At 47.4% G+C, this 22045-nt stretch overlaps 1 protein-coding gene across 1 annotated transcript in view; it reads right to left on the bottom strand.

Moving 5' to 3' along the window:
- Nucleotides 1–22045, bottom strand: part of LOC130306607 (zinc finger protein 420-like) — a 54780-nt gene that overhangs the window by 31964 nt on the left and 771 nt on the right. Inside the window, exons 2-5 of the mRNA XM_056552114.1 lie at nt 10633–10785; nt 9527–9706; nt 3631–3757; nt 454–1786 (exon numbers count right to left, since the gene is read on the bottom strand). Of these exons, the coding sequence (XP_056408089.1) occupies nt 454–1786; nt 3631–3757; nt 9527–9706; nt 10633–10785 (1793 nt within the window). The remainder of the gene's footprint in view (nt 1–453; nt 1787–3630; nt 3758–9526; nt 9707–10632; nt 10786–22045) is intronic.

A 22045-nucleotide genomic window follows, 5' to 3' on the forward strand; every position in this document is an offset into this window, starting at 1 on the left:
CTTATCAGAGAACACCATGTATGTTGTTGATTCCCACATCCATAGCTGGGTCACCCCCCAAAACTGCCTAAAAAAAAAAAAATGGTAGGACTAAACAGCTACTTACCTCCTCTCTTTTTTTTACTCCAAGTATGCACGGGCGACAAGACTGTCCCATTCTATTACAGTTTATTAATGAAGGATAAACCATAACATACATGTAATCCAACTAACGTACAACGGGATCTTTTAGATATTGTTAAAATGATCTAAAAGGTTACTTAAAATATTACTATCTATAACATCTAAGAATCAGTCTGATAATATGTACAGCACGTGATAATCCAAGATAGAAAAAAAAAAAGCGTGGGGCAGTCCGATCACTACAGGTTAGGGGGTTATATAGAATTAGGGAAGGCGACGGCACTGAGTCACCACAACGTAGAACTTCTTTATAAAATTTATGATATTTACAAATTCAAGCGATACTCAGAACCTGTAAGAGCGGAAGACGGATGAAGGTCAACGCTGCTAAAGGACTTCTCTCCGGAGTGAGTTCTCCCATGAGAAACAAGATGTGATTTGTTTGTAAAACATTTCCCACATTCTGGACACGAATATGGCTTCTCTCCTGTGTGAATTCGTTTATGTCTAACAAGATTTGATTGATTTATAAAACGTTTCCCACAATCTGAACACGAATGTAGCTTCTCTCCTGAGTGAATTCTCTCATGTCTAACAAGGTCTGATTGATTCACAAAACATTTACCACATTCTGAACACGAATAAGGTTTCTCTCCTGTGTGACTTCTCTCATGTCTAACAAGGTCTGATTGATTTACGAAACATTTCCCACATTGTGAACATGAATAGGGCTTTTCTCCTGTGTGAATTCTCTCATGTCTAACAATACTTGATTTATCTTTAAAACATTTCCCGCATTGTGAACATGAATATGGCTTGTCCTCTGTGTGAGTTTTATGATGATTCCTTAGTTTAACATTTGTAATAAAGCATTTCCCACATTCTGAACAGGAATACCTCTTCTCTCCTGAGTGAATTCTCTCATGTGTAAGAACATAAGATCTATTTGTAAAACATTTACCGCACTCTGAACATGAATATGGCTTTTCTCCAGTGTGAATTCTCTGGTGAATCCTTAGATTGACTTTAGTAATGAAACCTTTTCCACATTCTGAACATGCAAATGGCTTCTCCCCTGTGTGAATTCTGTGGTGATTTCTTAGTTTGACTTTAGTAATAAAAGATTTTCCACATTCTGAACATGAATACGGCTTTTCTCCTGTGTGACTTCTCTCATGCGTAATAAGATTTGATTTACTTGTAAAACATTTCACACATTCTGAACAAGAATAAGGCTTCTCTCCTGTGTGACTGCGCTCATGTTTAACAAGCTGTGATTTAAATGCAAAACATCTCCCACATTCTGAACATGAATGGGTCTTTTCTCCTGTGTGACTTCTCTCATGTATAACCAGATCTGATTTACTTGTAAAGCATTTCCCACATTCTGAACATGAATATAAATTCTCTCCTGTGTGCTTTCTCTGTGTTAAAAGACTTGAGCTTTTTAGAAACCTTTTCCTCTGTTTAGGATGTGTCCTTGTGATCTGTGATTGGTCAGGAGAAGGTTCCTCATGATCAGGTGGATTATTACAGGATAGATCTGGATGGACATTAGGGGTAAGGAGGTCTTCTCCTGAGGAGCGCTCCATCATATCTTCATCTTCTACTTTATCATTCAGGGATAACATGAAGTTTTCTTCAGAATATTTTCTGAGATTTTCTGTTGGGATAAAACACAGAATTTGTTATTTTTATAAATTTCAAACCACTTAGTGAAGAGATTTAAAACATTTCGATTAGGCCTTAAAGGGGTACTCCGCAGCTAGACATCTTATCACCTTTCCAAAGGATAGGGGATAAGATGTCTGATCGTGAGGGTCCCGCTGCTGGGGCCCCCTCCAATCTCCTAAAGCAGTGGTCGTGCCGTCATGGTCACGCCCCCTCCTGCCACGCTCCCTCCCATAGACATGAATAGAGGGGGCGTGGCGTGGCCGTGACATCACGATCATGGCCTCCAGCTCCCAGCATTCTGAAGAAAATGTTCAGAATGCTGGAGCACCCCTTTAAACATAACCTATACTTACCTCTAAGTCTGTCCCAATAGCCTCGGGGACCTAATCCTTAAAAGATACATCCTAAAAGGGGTATTCGGGCCTTAGACATCTTATAGCAGAGGTCCCACTGGGACCCCCACGATCTTGTGCAGCCCCCTTGTAAAGTCACTCCCCCTCCTTTCATGTCTATAAGAGGGGGCGTCACATCTCATCTCAGGAGCAGCGCCCGGAACACAATGCCGGGGGGGGGGGGGGCTTGTACCGAGATCGTGGGGGTCCCTGCGATCAGACATCTTATCCCCTATCCAAAGGATAGATGTCGAAGCCCGGAATACCCCTTTAACAAGGAAGGAAGGACGGAACTCTCCAGATAAAGCTGGAGCCTCTCGGGCGAGACGGCTGGAGTTCTTACACTACTGGTGCACAGTCAGAGATTTCTGGATCAGTAATGCTCAATGATCGCGACCGCCTGCCGGTCACGGGGCTAAGTAGGAAGTAATCCCAAAAATTTGACAAAACTATGTGGCGAATCATTGCCGCCTCTATGGGCGGTCGTCTCCCTTTCCTTCATAAAGGTCCACGAGAACATCTGATGCAGCAGTTGGGGTCATGAATGTAGAAATAGTCCCATGTTCTTGAAACACCTACAGAACTGTCACCGCAAGCAGCAGCTAATAGACAGGAGCGTGGGCGCGGGAGCGTGGGCGCGGGTCCAGGAGTGTGGGTGCGGGAGTGTGGGTGCGGGAGCGTGGGCGCGGGAGCGTGGGCGCGGGAGCGTGGGCGCGGGTCCAGGAGTGTGGGTGCGGGAGTGTGGGTGCGGGAGCGTGGGCGCGGGAGCGTGGGCGCAGGAGCGTGGGCGTGGGTGCCATGCGGCATTTGGATGCAACAGACAGTAATGTCTTAGTGGAATGTGTCTTGGCAAGTGTTATCTATCTACAGGGAGGGGGATGATGCTGAGCTCTGCTGTGAATGGTGGTGAATCCAGTCTTATCTATATAAAGGGAGGGTGAGGCTCATCTCTGCTGTGAATGGTGGTGAATCCAGTCTTATCTATATAAAGGGAGGGGAAGGCTGATCTCTGCTGTGAGTGGTGGTGGATCCAGTGTTTTATTTTTATATATCTATATATATATATATATATAACAGTGTAAACATTTACTGTACTCCTTGTCTGTACTAACAATAAAAAGGCATTACTGGAAAATGATCAGTACAAAACAGTCACAGCTTAGTGTAAGGCCTAGTGGCCAGAATGGAAACTTAGTAAAAACCATCACCAGATACCAAATAGTTTACAAGAAAATTTGATCTAAACAATAGGTCAGTTCCTAATAAAATATTTCCTTGACGGGTTAATGTAATGTAGATCTAAGAGGGGACACCTCTCGGGAGGATTTCTATCAATGACTCCATCTGTAGGGAACACACAGGGAATGAATACATCAGTGCTGGATAGATTTCTATGTCACTAGGCAGTGAGAGTGATATCTATATATATGTCTCTTCTTACCTTGTGATGTGAGAGGCCGGTGATCCTCCATCATGACTATGTCCTGGTACAGATCCTTGTGTCCTTCTACATACTCCCACTCCTCCATGGAGAAATAGACCGCCACATCCTGACACCTTATAGGAACCTGACACACAATGATACCGTCATCACCAGACCCCTCCATTACTGTATAATGTCCCAGCAGTGTCACCTCTCTAATCATCACCAGACCCCTCCATTACTGTATAATGTCCCAGCAGTGTCACCTCTCCAGTGATCAGCTGACCCCTCCATTACTGTATAATGTCCCAGCAGGGTCACCTCTCCAGTCATCACCAGACCCCTCCATTACTGTATAATGTCCCAGCAGTGTCACCTCTCTAATCATCACCAGACCCCTCCATTACTGTATAATGTCCCAGCAGTGTCACCTCTCTAATCACCACCAGACCCCTCCATTACTGTATAATGTCCCAGCAGTGTCACCTCTCTAATCATCACCAGACCCCTCCATTACTGTATAATGTCCCAGCAGTGTTACCTCTCTAATCATCACCAGACCCCTCCATTACTGTATAATGTCCCAGCAGTGTCACCTCTCTAATCATCACCAGACCCCTCCATTACTGTATAATGTCCCAGCAGTGTCACCTCTCTAATCATCACCAGACCCCTCCATTACTGTATAATGTCCCTGCAGTGTCACCTCTTATCACCAGACCCCTCCATTACTGTATAATGTCCCAGCAGTGTCACCTCTCTAATCATCACCAGACTCCTCCATTACTGTATAATGTCCCAGCAGTGTCACCTCTCTAATCATCACCAGACTCCTCCATTACTGTATAATGTCCCAGCAGTGTCACCTCTCCAGTCATCACCAGACCCCTCCATTACTGTATAATGTCCCAGCAGTGTCACCTCTCTAATCATCACCAGACCCCTCCATTACTGTATAATGTCCCAGCAGTGTCACCTCTCTAATCATCACCAGACCCCTCCATTACTGTATAATGTCCCAGCAGTGTCACCTCTCTAATCATCACCAGACCCCTCCGTTACTGTATAATGTCCCAGCAGTGTCACCTCTCCAGTCATCACCAGACCCCTCCATTACTGTATAATGTCCCAGCAGTGTCACCTCTCTAATCGTCACCAGACCCCTCCATTACTGTATAATGTCCCAGCAGGGTCACCTCTCCAGTCATCACCAGACCCCTCCATTACTGTATAATGTCCCAGCAGTGTCACCTCTCTAATCATCACCAGACCCCTCCATTACTGTATAATGTCCCAGCAGTGTCACCTCTCCAGTCATCACCAGACCCCTCCATTACTGTATAATGTCCCAGCAGTGTCACCTCTCCGGCCATCACCAGACCCCTCCATTACTGTATAATGTCCCAGCAGTGTCACCTCTCCAGTCATCACCAGACCCCTCCATTACTGTATAATGTCCCAGCACTGTCACCTCTCTAATCATCACCAGACCCCTCCATTACTGTATAATGTCCCAGCAGGGTCACCTCTCCAGTCATCACCAGACCCCTCCATTACTGTATAATGTCCCAGCAGTGTCACCTCTCCAGTCATCACCTGACCCCTCCACTACTGTATAATGTCCCAGCAGTGTCACCTCTCCAGTCATCACCAGATCCCTCCATTATGTATAATGTTCCAGCAGTGTCACCTCTCCAGTCATCACCAGACCCCTCCATTACTGTATAATGTCCCAGCAGTGTCACCTCTCCAGTCATCACCAGACCCCTCCATTACTGTATAATGTCCCAGCAGTGTCACCTCTCCAGTCATCACCAGACCCCTCCATTACTGTATAATGTCCCAGCAGTGTCACCTCTCCAGTCATCACCAGACCCCTCCATTACTGTATAATGTCCCAGCACTGTCACCTCTCCAGTCATCACCAGACCCCTCCATTACTGTATAATGTCCCAGCAATGTCACCTCTCTAATCATCACCAGACCCCTCCATTACTATATAATGTCCCAGCAGTGTCACCTCTCTAATCATCACCAGACCCCTCCATTACTGTATAAAGTCCCAGCAGTGTCACTTCTCTAATCATCACCAGACCCCTCCATTACTGTATAATGTCCCAGCAGTGTCACCTCTCCAGTCATCACCAGACCCCTCCATTACTGTATAATGTCCCAGCAGTGTCACCTCTCCAGTCATCACCAGACCCCTCCATTACTGTACAATGTCCCAGCAGTGTCACCTCTCCAGTCATCACCAGACCCCTCCATTACTGTATAATGTCCCAGCAGTGTCACCTCTCCAGTCATCACCAGACCCCTCCATTACTGTATAATGTCCCAGCAGTGTCACCTCTCCAGTCATCACCAGACCCCTCCATTACTGTATAATGTCCCAGCAGTGTCACCTCTCCAGTCATCACCAGACCCTCCATTACTGTATAATGTCCCAGCAGTGTCACCTCTCCAGTCATCACCAGACCCCTCCATTACTGTATAATGTCCCAGCACTGTCACCTCTCCAGTCATCACCAGACCCCTCCATTACTGTATAATGTCCCAGCAATGTCACCTCTCTAATCATCACCAGACCCCTCCATTACTATATAATGTCCCAGCAGTGTCACCTCTCTAATCATCACCAGACCCCTCCATTACTGTATAATGTCCCAGCAGTGTCACCTCTCTAATCATCACCAGACCCCTCCATTACTGTATAATGTCCCAGCAGTGTCACCTCTCTAATCATCACCAGACCCCTCCGTTACTGTATAATGTCCCAGCAGTGTCACCTCTCCAGTCATCACCAGACCCCTCCATTACTGTATAATGTCCCAGCAGTGTCACCTCTCTAATCGTCACCAGACCCCTCCATTACTGTATAATGTCCCAGCAGGGTCACCTCTCCAGTCATCACCAGACCCCTCCATTACTGTATAATGTCCCAGCAGTGTCACCTCTCCAGTCATCACCAGACCCCTCCATTACTGTATAATGTCCCAGCAGTGTCACCTCTCCAGTCATCACCAGACCCCTCCATTACTGTATAATGTCCCAGCAGTGTCACCTCTCTAATCATCACCAGACCCCTCCATTACTGTATAATGTCCCAGCAGTGTCACCTCTCCAGTCATCACCAGACCCCTCCATTACTGTATAATGTCCCAGCAGTGTCACCTCTCCGGCCATCACCAGACCCCTCCATTACTGTATAATGTCCCAGCAGTGTCACCTCTCCAGTCATCACCAGACCCCTCCATTACTGTATAATGTCCCAGCACTGTCACCTCTCTAATCATCACCAGACCCCTCCATTACTGTATAATGTCCCAGCAGGGTCACCTCTCCAGTCATCACCAGACCCCTCCATTACTGTATAATGTCCCAGCAGTGTCACCTCTCCAGTCATCACCTGACCCCTCCACTACTGTATAATGTCCCAGCAGTGTCACCTCTCCAGTCATCACCAGATCCCTCCATTATGTATAATGTTCCAGCAGTGTCACCTCTCCAGTCATCACCAGACCCCTCCATTACTGTATAATGTCCCAGCAGTGTCACCTCTCCAGTCATCACCAGACCCCTCCATTACTGTATAATGTCCCAGCAGTGTCACCTCTCCAGTCATCACCAGACCCCTCCATTACTGTATAATGTCCCAGCAGTGTCACCTCTCCAGTCATCACCAGACCCCTCCATTACTGTATAATGTCCCAGCACTGTCACCTCTCCAGTCATGACCAGACCCCTCCATTACTGTATAATGTCCCAGCAATGTCACCTCTCTAATCATCACCAGACCCCTCCATTACTATATAATGTCCCAGCAGTGTCACCTCTCTAATCATCACCAGACCCCTCCATTACTGTATAATGTCCCAGCAGTGTCACTTCTCTAATCATCACCAGACCCCTCCATTACTGTATAATGTCCCAGCAGTGTCACCTCTCCAGTCATCACCAGACCCCTCCATTACTGTATAATGTCCCAGCAGTGTCACCTCTCCAGTCATCACCAGACCCCTCCATTACTGTACAATGTCCCAGCAGTGTCACCTCTCCAGTCATCACCAGACCCCTCCATTACTGTATAATGTCCCAGCAGTGTCACCTCTCCAGTCATCACCAGACCCCTCCATTACTGTATAATGTCCCAGCAGTGTCACCTCTCCAGTCATCACCAGACCCCTCCATTACTGTATAATGTCCTAGCAGTGTCACCTCTCCAGTCATCACCAGACCCCTCCATTACTGTATAATGTTCCTGCAGTGTCACCTCTCCAGTCATCACCAGACCCCTCCATTACTGTATAATGTCCAGCAGTGTCAACTCTCTATTCATCACCAGACCCCTCCATTACTGTATAATGTCCCAGCAGTGTCACCTCTCCAGTCATCACCAGACCCCTCCATTACTGTATAATGTCCCAGCAGGGTCACCTCTCCAGTCATCACCAGACCCCTCCATTACTATATAATGTCCCAGTAGTGTTACCTCTCCAGTCATCACCAGACCCCTCCATTACTGTATAATGTCCCAGCAGTGTCACCTCTCCAGTCATCACCAGACCCCTCCATTACTGTATAATGTCCCAGCAGTGTCACCTCTCCAGTCATCACCAGACCCCTCCATTACTGTATAATGTCCCAGCAGTGTCACCTCTCTAGTCATCACCAGACCCCTCCATTACTGTATAATGTCCCAGCAGTGTCACCTCTCTAATCATCACCAGACCCCTCCATTACTGTATAATGTCCCAGCAGTGTCACCTCTCCAGTCATCACCAGACCCCTCCATTACTGTATAATGTCCCAGCAGTGTCACCTCTCTAATCATCACCAGACCCCTCCATCACTGTATAATGTCCCAGCAGTGTCACCTCTCCAGTCATCACCAGACCCCTCCATTACTGTATAATGTCCCAGCAGTGTCACCTCTCCATCACCAGACCCCTCCATTACTGTATAATGTCCCAGCAGTGTCACCTCTCCATCACCAGACCCCTCCATTACTGTATAATGTCCCAGCAGTGTCACCTCTCTAATCATCACCAGACCCCTCCTTTACTGTATATTGTCCCAGCAGTGTCACCTCTCCAGTCATGACCAGACCCCTCCATTACTGTATAATGTCCCAACAGTGTCACCTCTCCAGTCATGATCAGACCCCTCCATTACTGTATAATGTCCCAGCAGTGTCACCTCTCTAATCATCACCAGACCCCTCCATTACTGTATAATGTCCCAGCAGTGTCACCTCTCCAGTCATGACCAGACCCCTCCATTACTGTATAATGTCCCAGCAGTGTCACCTCTCTAATCATCACCAGACCCCTCCATTACTGTATAATGTCCCAGTAGGGTCACCTCTCCAGTCATCACCAGACCCCTCCATTACTGTATAATGTCCCAGCAGTGTCACCTTTCCAGTCATCACCAGACCCCTCCATTACTGTATAATGTCCCAGCAGTGTCACCTCTCTAATCATCACCAGACCCCTCCATTACTGTATAATGTCCCAGCAGTGTCACCTCTCTATTCATCACCAGACCCCTCCATTACTGTATAATGTCCCAGCAGTGTCACCTCTCCAGTCATCACCAGACCCCTCCATTACTGTATAATGTCCCAGCAGTGTCACCTCTCCAGTCATCACCAGACCCCTCCATTACTGTATAATGTCCCAGCAGTGTCACCTCTCCAGTCATCATCAGACCCCTCCATTACAGTATAATGTCCCAGCAGTGTCACCTCTCCGGTCATCACCAGACCCCTCCATTACTATATAATGTCCCAGCAGGGTCACCTCTCCAGTCATCACCAGACCCCTCCATTACTGTATAATGTCCCAGCAGTGTCACCTCTCTAATCATCACCAGACCCCTCCATTACTGTATAATGCCCCAGCAGGGTCACCTCTCCAGTCAGCAGCTCAGTGATCCTGTGGATGAGTTCTAGGATCTTCTCCTCATGTATCAGTGAGTGAGGTGGAGGCTCCGTGATGGGGCCCCAGGCCCTGCTCTGTCCTCCTGACTCATGGAGATGGCTGCTGGGGCCCAAACACTCCCCCCATGTCTTCTTCACTATGGTGTAATCCTGTGTATGGAGAGAGACAATGAGTGGGGCCAATAATGGTGGAAATGTAGATGGGGAAAACAATAGAGGAAATGTAGATGGGGAAAACAATGGTGGAAATGTAGATGGGGACAACAATGGTGGAAATGTAGATGGGGAAAACAATGGTGGAAATGTAGATGGGAGGACAACAATGGTGGAAATGTAGATGGGAGGACAACAATGGTGGAAATGTAGATGGGGGGACAACAATGGTGGAAATTAAGATGAGGGGACAACAATGGTGGAAATGTAGATGGGGACAACAATGGTGGAAATGTAGATGGGGACAACAATGGTGGAAATGTAGATGGGGACAACAATGGTGGAAATGTAGATGGGGGACAACAATGGTGGAAATGTAGATGGGGACAACAATGGTGGAAATGTAGATGGGGGACAACAATGGTGGAAATGTAGATGGGGGGACAACAATGGTGGAAATATAGATGGAGGACAACAATGGTGGAAATGTAGATGGAGGACAACAATGGTGGAAATGTAGATGGGGGACAACAATGGTGGAAATGTAGATGGGGGACAACAATGGTGGAAATGTAGATGGGGGACAACAATGGTGGAAATGTAGATGGGGACAACAATGGTGGAAATGTAGATGGGGGACAACAGTGGTGGATATGAAGATGGGGGGACAACAATGGTGGAAATGTAGATGGGGGGACAACAATGGTGGAAATGTAGATGGAGACAACAATGGTGGAAATGTAGATGGGGACAACAATGGTGGAAATGTAGGTGGAGACAACAATGGTGGAAATGTAGATGGGGACAACAATGGTGGAAATGAAGATGGGGGGACAACTATGGTGGAAATGTAGATAGGGACAACAATGGTGGAAATGTAGATGGGGACCAACAATGGTGGAAATGTAGATGGGTCACCTCACCTCTCCGGTCAGCAGGTGGAGGATCTCCAAGGTGAAGTGTAATATTCTCTTAGTCATCTCATTCCTGTCCTTGTCCATCCTTGGGGGATCATTCGGGAGAAGAGGAGACAACTGGGTCAGCTGGAGGGGATAGTCCTGGAGAAGAGGAGGAGCCTGAATCACAGAACCAGTGACACAATGTAACAAACCTCCTCCTCATGTAATCTCCTTACTACTGGGGTGACACACTGTAACAAACCTCCTCCTCATGTAATCTCCTTACTACTGGGGTGACACACTGTAACAAACCTCCTCCTCATGTAATCTCCTTACTACTGGGGTGACACACTGTAACAAACCTCCTCCTCATGTAATCTTCTTACTACTGGGGTGACACACTGTAACAAACCTCCTCCCCATGTGGTTTAAACGAAGCGACAGAACTTATTCACTCGCCATATTTAATACATAAAGGATTCATACGTCCCTTCTCTCCCCTCCCTTTTATTTAATTTTTCGGTATTTTATGGTACTAATTCGGAATCGACCGATTATTGGTTTAGCCGATATATTATCGGTCGACATTCACGACATTCACGATTTTGGAAGTTATCGGTATTAGCAATTACCATGTCAATAATCCTATAATGCCCCGTCCCCCGCTCCGCCCCCACTGCACCGCGCCGCACCCCCCATCCCGCTCCGGCCAGAGATCGCCGCCGCCTCTGCCCCATTGCCTCCCCCATTCCCAGGTTCATAATTACCTGTTCCCGGGGGGGGGGGGCGGGGGGGGGCGTCCTGTGTTACGCTGTGCGCTGCGCAATGACGAGTGATTTCCTCAATGCGACGTCACCGTCAGTGCCAACAGTGGCAGCTCAGGACGCCGCCGGAGCCAGAAGTAGCGCGGACCCCGGGAACAGGTAATTATAAACCAGGAAAGGGGGAGGCAATGGGGCAGCGGCTGTGGCGGTCTCTGGCCGGGGTGGTGTGGTGGTGGGTGCAGTGTGGTGGTGGTGGTGGGGGGGTGGTGGGTGCAGTGTGGTGGTGGTGGTGGTGGGGGGGTGGTGGTTTTGTCGGTGGCGGTGATAGGAACCAGGAGGACCCTAGGACAGGCAGGGGGAGAGAAGCGGGCGGCGGTCTTTGGCCCAGCAAAAGCCGCAGCAGTTCATTGATTTAAAGCGCCCACTTCAAATCAATGATTTGCAGCGGTGTCGCCGGGGGGGTGGGGGTTGGGGGTGTATAAATAGTCGATAATTATCGGCATCGGCCCTAACTTCCACAGAGTATCGGCCCTAAAAAAAACAATATCGGTTGATCCCTAGTACTAATGTTATAACAGAAAATAGCGGTCTTTGTGTCTACTACTAGACTGAGTCACATGACATTTGGACAACCCGGCGTACAGGTCTCCCATACCACTTTTAACCCCAGAAATACCTGCTGCACGTCGTTCTCCTTGGTTTAGTCTTCTTGTTGTGATACGAGGGATATAATAGAACTAAGAAATATATATGGTTGAAGCCCATTGGCTTATTGTGGCACAATGAGAATTTTGGTAATTATTAGCAGAGATAACTGTACAGACACTGCTCTTCTCTCATTTCTGTGTACATACTATAAAGTAGAGGTTTTTACTATCGTTTTGTAATGCTGATATAACTCCGGACAGGTCTATGATATATGATGAACCCATTTGTTTGCGGGTTTTTACTGTATATATTGCCGCTATTGAACATTGTAAGATCACTGGACCTGAGGAAGAGGGGATCAAGCCCCTTGAAACGCATAGTCCGTTTGTGTTACTAATAAATCCTGATTTACTTTTATTATTTTTGTACGCATCAGTTACTTGGTATATATGTCAACTTACCTGTGCATCGGCTACAAAGAATCATAGAAGTGAGCGCCGGAACAAGGTATTTTTGCCACTCTGTGCATACGGATCATCTTCATACTACTGGGGTGACACACTGTAACAAACCTCCTCCTCATGTAATCTCCTTACTACTGGGGTGACACACTGTAACAAACCTCTTCCTCATGAAATCTCCTCACTACTGGGGTGACACACTGTAACAAACCTCCTCCTCATGTAATCACCTTACTACTGGGGTGACACACTGTAACAAACCTCTTCCTCATGTAATCTCCTTACTACTGGGGTGACACACTGTAACAAACCTCCTCCTCATATAATCTCCTTACTACTGGGGTGACACACTGTAACAAACCTCCTCCTCATGTAATCTCCTTACTACTGGGGTGACACACTGTAACAAATCTCCTCCTCATGTAATCTCCTTACTACTGGGGTGACACACTGTAACAAACCTCCTCCTCATTTAGTCTCCTTACTACTGGGGTGACACACTGTAACAAACCTCCTCCTCATGTAATCTCCTTACTACTGTAGTGACACACTGTAACAAACCTCCTCCTCATGTAATATCCTTACAACTGGGGTGACACACTGTAACAAACCTCCTCCTTATGTAATCTCCTTACAACTGGGGTGACACACTGTAACAAACCTCCTCATATAATCTCCTTACTACTGGAACACTGTAACAAACCTCCTCCTCCTCATGTAATCTCCTTACTACTAGGGTGACACACTGTAACAAACCTCCTCCTCATGTAATCTTACTACTGGGATGACACACTGTAACAAACCTCCTCCTTATGTAATCTCCTTACTACTGGAGAGACACACTGTAACAAACCTCCTCATATAATCTCCTTACTACTGGGGTGACACACTGTAACAAACCTCCTCCTCATGTAATCTCCTTACTACTGGGGTGACACACTAGGGGTGTGAATCGCCAAGAATTTGGCGATTCGATTCGCGATACCAGTGTGGCGATTCGATATATCCCGATACATCGCCCACCTGGGAGCATTCACAGATCCCAATAGACGCCGCTGTCAGCTTTGACAGCGGCGATCTAGTACTCCTGTGCTCACTTTACTCATGTTATCCCGTCCGGGCTGCAAAATAAAATAAAACGCACTTTCTCTTACCTGCCAACGAGCCCGCGGAGCTCCGGTACACTCCGGTACAGGTGTTGGGTCCCCGGGCTGTATTCTTCTTACTTCCTGTTAGTCCGGCACGTCACATGGAGCTTCAGCCTATCACCAGCGGAGGCGGGACATCGCTGCGGCTGGTGATAGGCTGAAGCTCCATGTGACGTGCCGGACTAACAGGAAGTAAGAAGAATACAGCCCGGGGACCGAACACCTGTACCGGAGCTCCGGGGGCTCGTTGGCAGGTAAGACAAAGTGCGTTTTATTTTGCAGCCTGGATGGGATAAAATGAGAAAAGTGCGCACCGGATACTCCTTTAATAGCCAGCCGCGGCGATTGCCGCATGCTGGCTATTAGCGGCGGCCCCCGGCTACTGAAATCAGCCAGGGGTCGCATAGTACGGAGTGGGCACGAGTCGGAGCCCGCTCCATAGCCGTGTCAGATCCGGCCTGCCCGGCTCCACAAATGTGGAACTTGTATCTCCTGATGCCCGGGACAGGACAGGACAGGACAGGACAAGCTGTTCCGGGCGTCAGGAGATAAAAATTCCACATCCCTAAAAGAATCGATTCAAAAATATTTTGAATCGATTCTGTATCGGCAAATGAAAAATCGCAATTATCGCGAGAATCGATTTTTTCTTACATCCCTATGACACACTGTAACAAACCTCCTCCTCCTCATGTAATCTCCTTACTACTGGGGTGACACACTGTAACAAACCTCCTCCTCCTCATGTAATCTCCTTACTACTGGGGTGACACATTGTAACAAACCTCCTCCTCATGTAATCTCCTCTACTGGGGTGACACACTGTAACAAACCCCCTCCTCATGTAATCTTCTTACTACTGGGGTGACACACTGTAACAAACCTCCTCCTCCTCATGTAATCTCCTTACTACTGGGGTGACACATTGTAACAAACCTCCTACTCCTCATGTAATCTCCTCACTACTGGGGTGACACACTGTAACAAACCTCCTCCTCCTCATGTAATCTCCTCACTACTGGGGTGACACACTGTGACAAACCCCCTCCTCATGTAATCTCCTTACTACTGGGGTGACACACTGTAACAAACCTCCTCCTCATGTAATCTCCTTACTACTGGGGTGACACACTGTGACAAACCTCCTCCTCATGTAATCTCCTTACTACTGGGGTGACACAATGTAACAAACCTCCTCCTCATGTAATCTCCTTACTACTGGGGTGACACACTGTAACAAACCTCCTCCTCATGTAATCTCCTTACTACTGGGGTGACACACTGTAACAAACCTCCTCCTCATGTAATCTCCTTACTACTGGGGTGACACACTGTAACAAACCTCCTCCTCATGTAATCTCCTTACTATTGGGGTGACACACTGTAACAAACCTCCTCCTTATGTAATCTCCTTACTACTGAGGTGACACACTGTAACAAATCTCCTCCTCATGTAATCTCCTTACTACTGGGGTGACACACTGTAACAAACCTCCTCCTCATCTAATCTCCTTACTACTGGGGTGACACACTGTAACAAACCTCCTCCGCATGTAATCTCCTTACTACAGGGGTGAAACACTGTAACAAACCTCCTCCTCATGTAATGTCCTTACTACTGGGGTGACACACTGTAACAAACCCCCTCCTCATGTAATCTCCTTACTACTGAGGTGACACACTGTAACAAACCTCCTCCTCATCTAATCTCCTTACTACTGAGGTGACACACTGTAACAAACCTCCTCCTCATCTAATCTCCTTACTACTGGGGTGACACACTGTAACAAACCTCCTCCGCATGTAATCTCCTTACTACAGGGGTGAAACACTGTAACAAACCTCCTCCTCATGTAATCTCCTTACTACTGGGGTGACACACTGTAACAAACCTCCTCCTCATGTAATCTCCTTACTACTGAGGTGACACACTGTAACAAACCTCCTCCTCATCTAATCTCCTTACTACTGGGGTGACACACTGTAACAAACCTCCTCCTCATGTAATCTCCTTACTACTGGGGTGACACAATGTAACAAACCTCCTCCTCATGTAATCTCCTTACTACTAGGGTTACACACTGTAACAAACCTCCTCCCCATGTAATCTCCTTAGTACTGGGGTGACACACTGTAACAAACCTCCTCCTCCTCATGTAATCTCCTTACTACTGGGGTGACACACTAACAAACCTCCTCCTCATGTAATCTCCTTGCTACTGGGGTGACACACTGTAACAAACCACCTCCTCATGTAATCTCCTTACTACTGGGGTTACACACTGTAACAAAGCTTCTCCTGATGTAATCTCCTTACTACTGGGGTGACACACTGTAACAAACCTCCTCCTCATGAAATCTCCTTACTACTGGGGTGACACACTGTAACAAACCTCCTCCTCATGTAATCTCATTACTACTGGGGTGACACACTGTAACAAACCTCCTCCTCATGTAATCTCCTTACTACTGGGGTGACACACTGTAACAAACCTCCTCCTCATGTAATCTCCTTACTACTGGGGTGACACACTGTAACAAACCCCCTCCTCATGTCATCTCCTTACTACTGGGGTGACACACTGTAACAAACCCCCTCCTCATGTAATCTCCTTACTACTGGGGTGACACACTGTAACAAACCTTCTCCTCATGTAATCTCCTTACTACTGGGGGACACACTGTAACAAACCTCCTCCTCATGTAATCTCCTTACTACTGGGGTGACACACTGTAACAAACCTCCTCCTCATGTAATCTCCTTACTACTGGGGTGACACACTGTAACAAACCTCCTTCTCATGTAATCTTCTTACTACTGGGGTGACACACTGTAACAAACCTCCTCCCCATGTGGTTTAAACGAAGCGACAGAACTTATTCACTCGCCATATTTAATACATAAAGGATTCATACGTCCCTTCTCTCCCCTCCCTTTTATTTAATTTTTCGGTATTTTATGGTACTAATTCGGAATCGACCGATTATTGGTTTAGCCGATATATTATCGGTCGACATTCACGACATTCACGATTTTGGAAGTTATCGGTATTAGCAATTACCATGTCAATAATCCTATAATGCCCCGTCCCCCGCTCCGCCCCCACTGCACCGCGCCGCACCCCCCATCCCGCTCCGGCCAGAGATCGCCGCCGCCTCTGCCCCATTGCCTCCCCCATTCCCAGGTTCATAATTACCTGTTCCCGGGGGGGGGGGGGGCGGGGGGGGGGCGTCCTGTGTTACGCTGTGCGCTGCGCAATGACGAGTGATTTCCTCAATGCGACGTCACCGTCAGTGCCAACAGTGGCAGCTCAGGACGCCGCCGGAGCCAGAAGTAGCGCGGACCCCGGGAACAGGTAATTATAAACCAGGAAAGGGGGAGGCAATGGGGCAGCGGCTGTGGCGGTCTCTGGCCGGGGTGGTGTGGTGGTGGGTGCAGTGTGGTGGTGGTGGTGGGGGGGTGGTGGGTGCAGTGTGGTGGTGGTGGTGGTGGGGGGGTGGTGGTTTTGTCGGTGGCGGTGATAGGAACCAGGAGGACCCTAGGACAGGCAGGGGGGAGAGAAGCGGGCGGCGGTCTTTGGCCCAGCAAAAGCCGCAGCAGTTCATTGATTTAAAGCGCCCACTTCAAATCAATGATTTGCAGCGGTGTCGCCGGGGGGGTGGGGGTTGGGGGTGTATAAATAGTCGATAATTATCGGCATCGGCCCTAACTTCCACAGAGTATCGGCCCTAAAAAAAACAATATCGGTTGATCCCTAGTACTAATGTTATAACAGAAAATAGCGGTCTTTGTGTCTACTACTAGACTGAGTCACATGACATTTGGACAACCCGGCGTACAGGTCTCCCATACCACTTTTAACCCCAGAAATACCTGCTGCACGTCGTTCTCCTTGGTTTAGTCTTCTTGTTGTGATACGAGGGATATAATAGAACTAAGAAATATATATGGTTGAAGCCCATTGGCTTATTGTGGCACAATGAGAATTTTGGTAATTATTAGCAGAGATAACTGTACAGACACTGCTCTTCTCTCATTTCTGTGTACATACTATAAAGTAGAGGTTTTTACTATCGTTTTGTAATGCTGATATAACTCCGGACAGGTCTATGATATATGATGAACCCATTTGTTTGCGGGTTTTTACTGTATATATTGCCGCTATTGAACATTGTAAGATCACTGGACCTGAGGAAGAGGGGATCAAGCCCCTTGAAACGCATAGTCCGTTTGTGTTACTAATAAATCCTGATTTACTTTTATTATTTTTGTACGCATCAGTTACTTGGTATATATGTCAACTTACCTGTGCATCGGCTACAAAGAATCATAGAAGTGAGCGCCGGAACAAGGTATTTTTGCCACTCTGTGCATACGGATCATCTTCATACTACTGGGGTGACACACTGTAACAAACCTCCTCCTCATGTAATCTCCTTACTACTGGGGTGACACACTGTAACAAACCTCTTCCTCATGAAATCTCCTCACTACTGGGGTGACACACTGTAACAAACCTCCTCCTCATGTAATCACCTTACTACTGGGGTGACACACTGTAACAAACCTCTTCCTCATGTAATCTCCTTACTACTGGGGTGACACACTGTAACAAACCTCCTCCTCATATAATCTCCTTACTACTGGGGTGACACACTGTAACAAACCTCCTCCTCATGTAATCTCCTTACTACTGGGGTGACACACTGTAACAAATCTCCTCCTCATGTAATCTCCTTACTACTGGGGTGACACACTGTAACAAACCTCCTCCTCATTTAGTCTCCTTACTACTGGGGTGACACACTGTAACAAACCTCCTCCTCATGTAATCTCCTTACTACTGTAGTGACACACTGTAACAAACCTCCTCCTCATGTAATATCCTTACAACTGGGGTGACACACTGTAACAAACCTCCTCCTTATGTAATCTCCTTACAACTGGGGTGACACACTGTAACAAACCTCCTCATATAATCTCCTTACTACTGGAACACTGTAACAAACCTCCTCCTCCTCATGTAATCTCCTTACTACTAGGGTGACACACTGTAACAAACCTCCTCCTCATGTAATCTTACTACTGGGATGACACACTGTAACAAACCTCCTCCTTATGTAATCTCCTTACTACTGGAGAGACACACTGTAACAAACCTCCTCATATAATCTCCTTACTACTGGGGTGACACACTGTAACAAACCTCCTCCTCATGTAATCTCCTTACTACTGGGGTGACACACTAGGGGTGTGAATCGCCAAGAATTTGGCGATTCGATTCGCGATACCAGTGTGGCGATTCGATATATCCCGATACATCGCCCACCTGGGAGCATTCACAGATCCCAATAGACGCCGCTGTCAGCTTTGACAGCGGCGATCTAGTACTCCTGTGCTCACTTTACTCATGTTATCCCGTCCGGGCTGCAAAATAAAATAAAACGCACTTTCTCTTACCTGCCAACGAGCCCGCGGAGCTCCGGTACACTCCGGTACAGGTGTTGGGTCCCCGGGCTGTATTCTTCTTACTTCCTGTTAGTCCGGCACGTCACATGGAGCTTCAGCCTATCACCAGCGGAGGCGGGACATCGCTGCGGCTGGTGATAGGCTGAAGCTCCATGTGACGTGCCGGACTAACAGGAAGTAAGAAGAATACAGCCCGGGGACCGAACACCTGTACCGGAGCTCCGGGGGCTCGTTGGCAGGTAAGACAAAGTGCGTTTTATTTTGCAGCCTGGATGGGATAAAATGAGAAAAGTGCGCACCGGATACTCCTTTAATAGCCAGCCGCGGCGATTGCCGCATGCTGGCTATTAGCGGCGGCCCCCGGCTACTGAAATCAGCCAGGGGTCGCATAGTACGGAGTGGGCACGAGTCGGAGCCCGCTCCATAGCCGTGTCAGATCCGGCCTGCCCGGCTCCACAAATGTGGAACTTGTATCTCCTGATGCCCGGGACAGGACAGGACAGGACAGGACAAGCTGTTCCGGGCGTCAGGAGATAAAAATTCCACATCCCTAAAAGAATCGATTCAAAAATATTTTGAATCGATTCTGTATCGGCAAATGAAAAATCGCAATTATCGCGAGAATCGATTTTTTCTTACATCCCTATGACACACTGTAACAAACCTCCTCCTCCTCATGTAATCTCCTTACTACTGGGGTGACACACTGTAACAAACCTCCTCCTCCTCATGTAATCTCCTTACTACTGGGGTGACACATTGTAACAAACCTCCTCCTCATGTAATCTCCTCTACTGGGGTGACACACTGTAACAAACCCCCTCCTCATGTAATCTTCTTACTACTGGGGTGACACACTGTAACAAACCTCCTCCTCCTCATGTAATCTCCTTACTACTGGGGTGACACATTGTAACAAACCTCCTACTCCTCATGTAATCTCCTCACTACTGGGGTGACACACTGTAACAAACCTCCTCCTCCTCATGTAATCTCCTCACTACTGGGGTGACACACTGTGACAAACCCCCTCCTCATGTAATCTCCTTACTACTGGGGTGACACACTGTAACAAACCTCCTCCTCATGTAATCTCCTTACTACTGGGGTGACACACTGTGACAAACCTCCTCCTCATGTAATCTCCTTACTACTGGGGTGACACAATGTAACAAACCTCCTCCTCATGTAATCTCCTTACTACTGGGGTGACACACTGTAACAAACCTCCTCCTCATGTAATCTCCTTACTACTGGGGTGACACACTGTAACAAACCTCCTCCTCATGTAATCTCCTTACTACTGGGGTGACACACTGTAACAAACCTCATCCTCATGTAATCTCCTTACTATTGGGGTGACACACTGTAACAAACCTCCTCCTTATGTAATCTCCTTACTACTGAGGTGACACACTGTAACAAATCTCCTCCTCATGTAATCTCCTTACTACTGGGGTGACACACTGTAACAAACCTCCTCCTCATCTAATCTCCTTACTACTGGGGTGACACACTGTAACAAACCTCCTCCGCATGTAATCTCCTTACTACAGGGGTGAAACACTGTAACAAACCTCCTCCTCATGTAATGTCCTTACTACTGGGGTGACACACTGTAACAAACCCCCTCCTCATGTAATCTCCTTACTACTGAGGTGACACAATGTAACAAACCTCCTCCTCATCTAATCTCCTTACTACTGAGGTGACACACTGTAACAAACCTCCTCCTCATCTAATCTCCTTACTACTGGGGTGACACACTGTAACAAACCTCCTCCGCATGTAATCTCCTTACTACAGGGGTGAAACACTGTAACAAACCTCCTCCTCATGTAATCTCCTTACTACTGGGGTGACACACTGTAACAAACCTCCTCCTCATGTAATCTCCTTACTACTGAGGTGACACACTGTAACAAACCTCCTCCTCATCTAATCTCCTTACTACTGGGGTGACACACTGTAACAAACCTCCTCCTCATGTAATCTCCTTACTACTGGGGTGACACAATGTAACAAACCTCCTCCTCATGTAATCTCCTTACTACTAGGGTTACACACTGTAACAAACCTCCTCCCCATGTAATCTCCTTAGTACTGGGGTGACACACTGTAACAAACCTCCTCCTCCTCATGTAATCTCCTTACTACTGGGGTGACACACTAACAAACCTCCTCCTCATGTAATCTCCTTGCTACTGGGGTGACACACTGTAACAAACCACCTCCTCATGTAATCTCCTTACTACTGGGGTTACACACTGTAACAAAGCTTCTCCTGATGTAATCTCCTTACTACTGGGGTGACACACTGTAACAAACCTCCTCCTCATGAAATCTCCTTACTACTGGGGTGACACACTGTAACAAACCTCCTCCTCATGTAATCTCATTACTACTGGGGTGACACACTGTAACAAACCTCCTCCTCATGTAATCTCCTTACTACTGGGGTGACACACTGTAACAAACCTCCTCCTCATGTAATCTCCTTACTACTGGGGTGACACACTGTAACAAACCCCCTCCTCATGTCATCTCCTTACTACTGGGGTGACACACTGTAACAAACCCCCTCCTCATGTAATCTCCTTACTACTGGGGTGACACACTGTAACAAACCTTCTCCTCATGTAATCTCCTTACTACTGGGGGACACACTGTAACAAACCTCCTCCTCATGTAATCTCCTTACTACTGGGGTGACACACTGTAACAAACCTCCTCCTCATGTAATCTCCTTACTACTGGGGTGACACACTGTAACAAACCTCCTTCTCATGTAATCTCCTCTACTGGGGGACACACTGTAACAAACCTCCTCCTCATGTAATCTCCTTACTACTGGGGTGACACACTGTAACAAACCTCCTCCTCATATAATCTCCTTACTATTGGGGTGACACACTGTAACAAACCTCCTCCTCATGTAATCTCCTT

Source organism: Hyla sarda, chromosome 1 (genome assembly GCF_029499605.1).
Source record: "Hyla sarda isolate aHylSar1 chromosome 1, aHylSar1.hap1, whole genome shotgun sequence".
Taxonomy (NCBI): Eukaryota; Metazoa; Chordata; class Amphibia; order Anura; family Hylidae; genus Hyla; species Hyla sarda.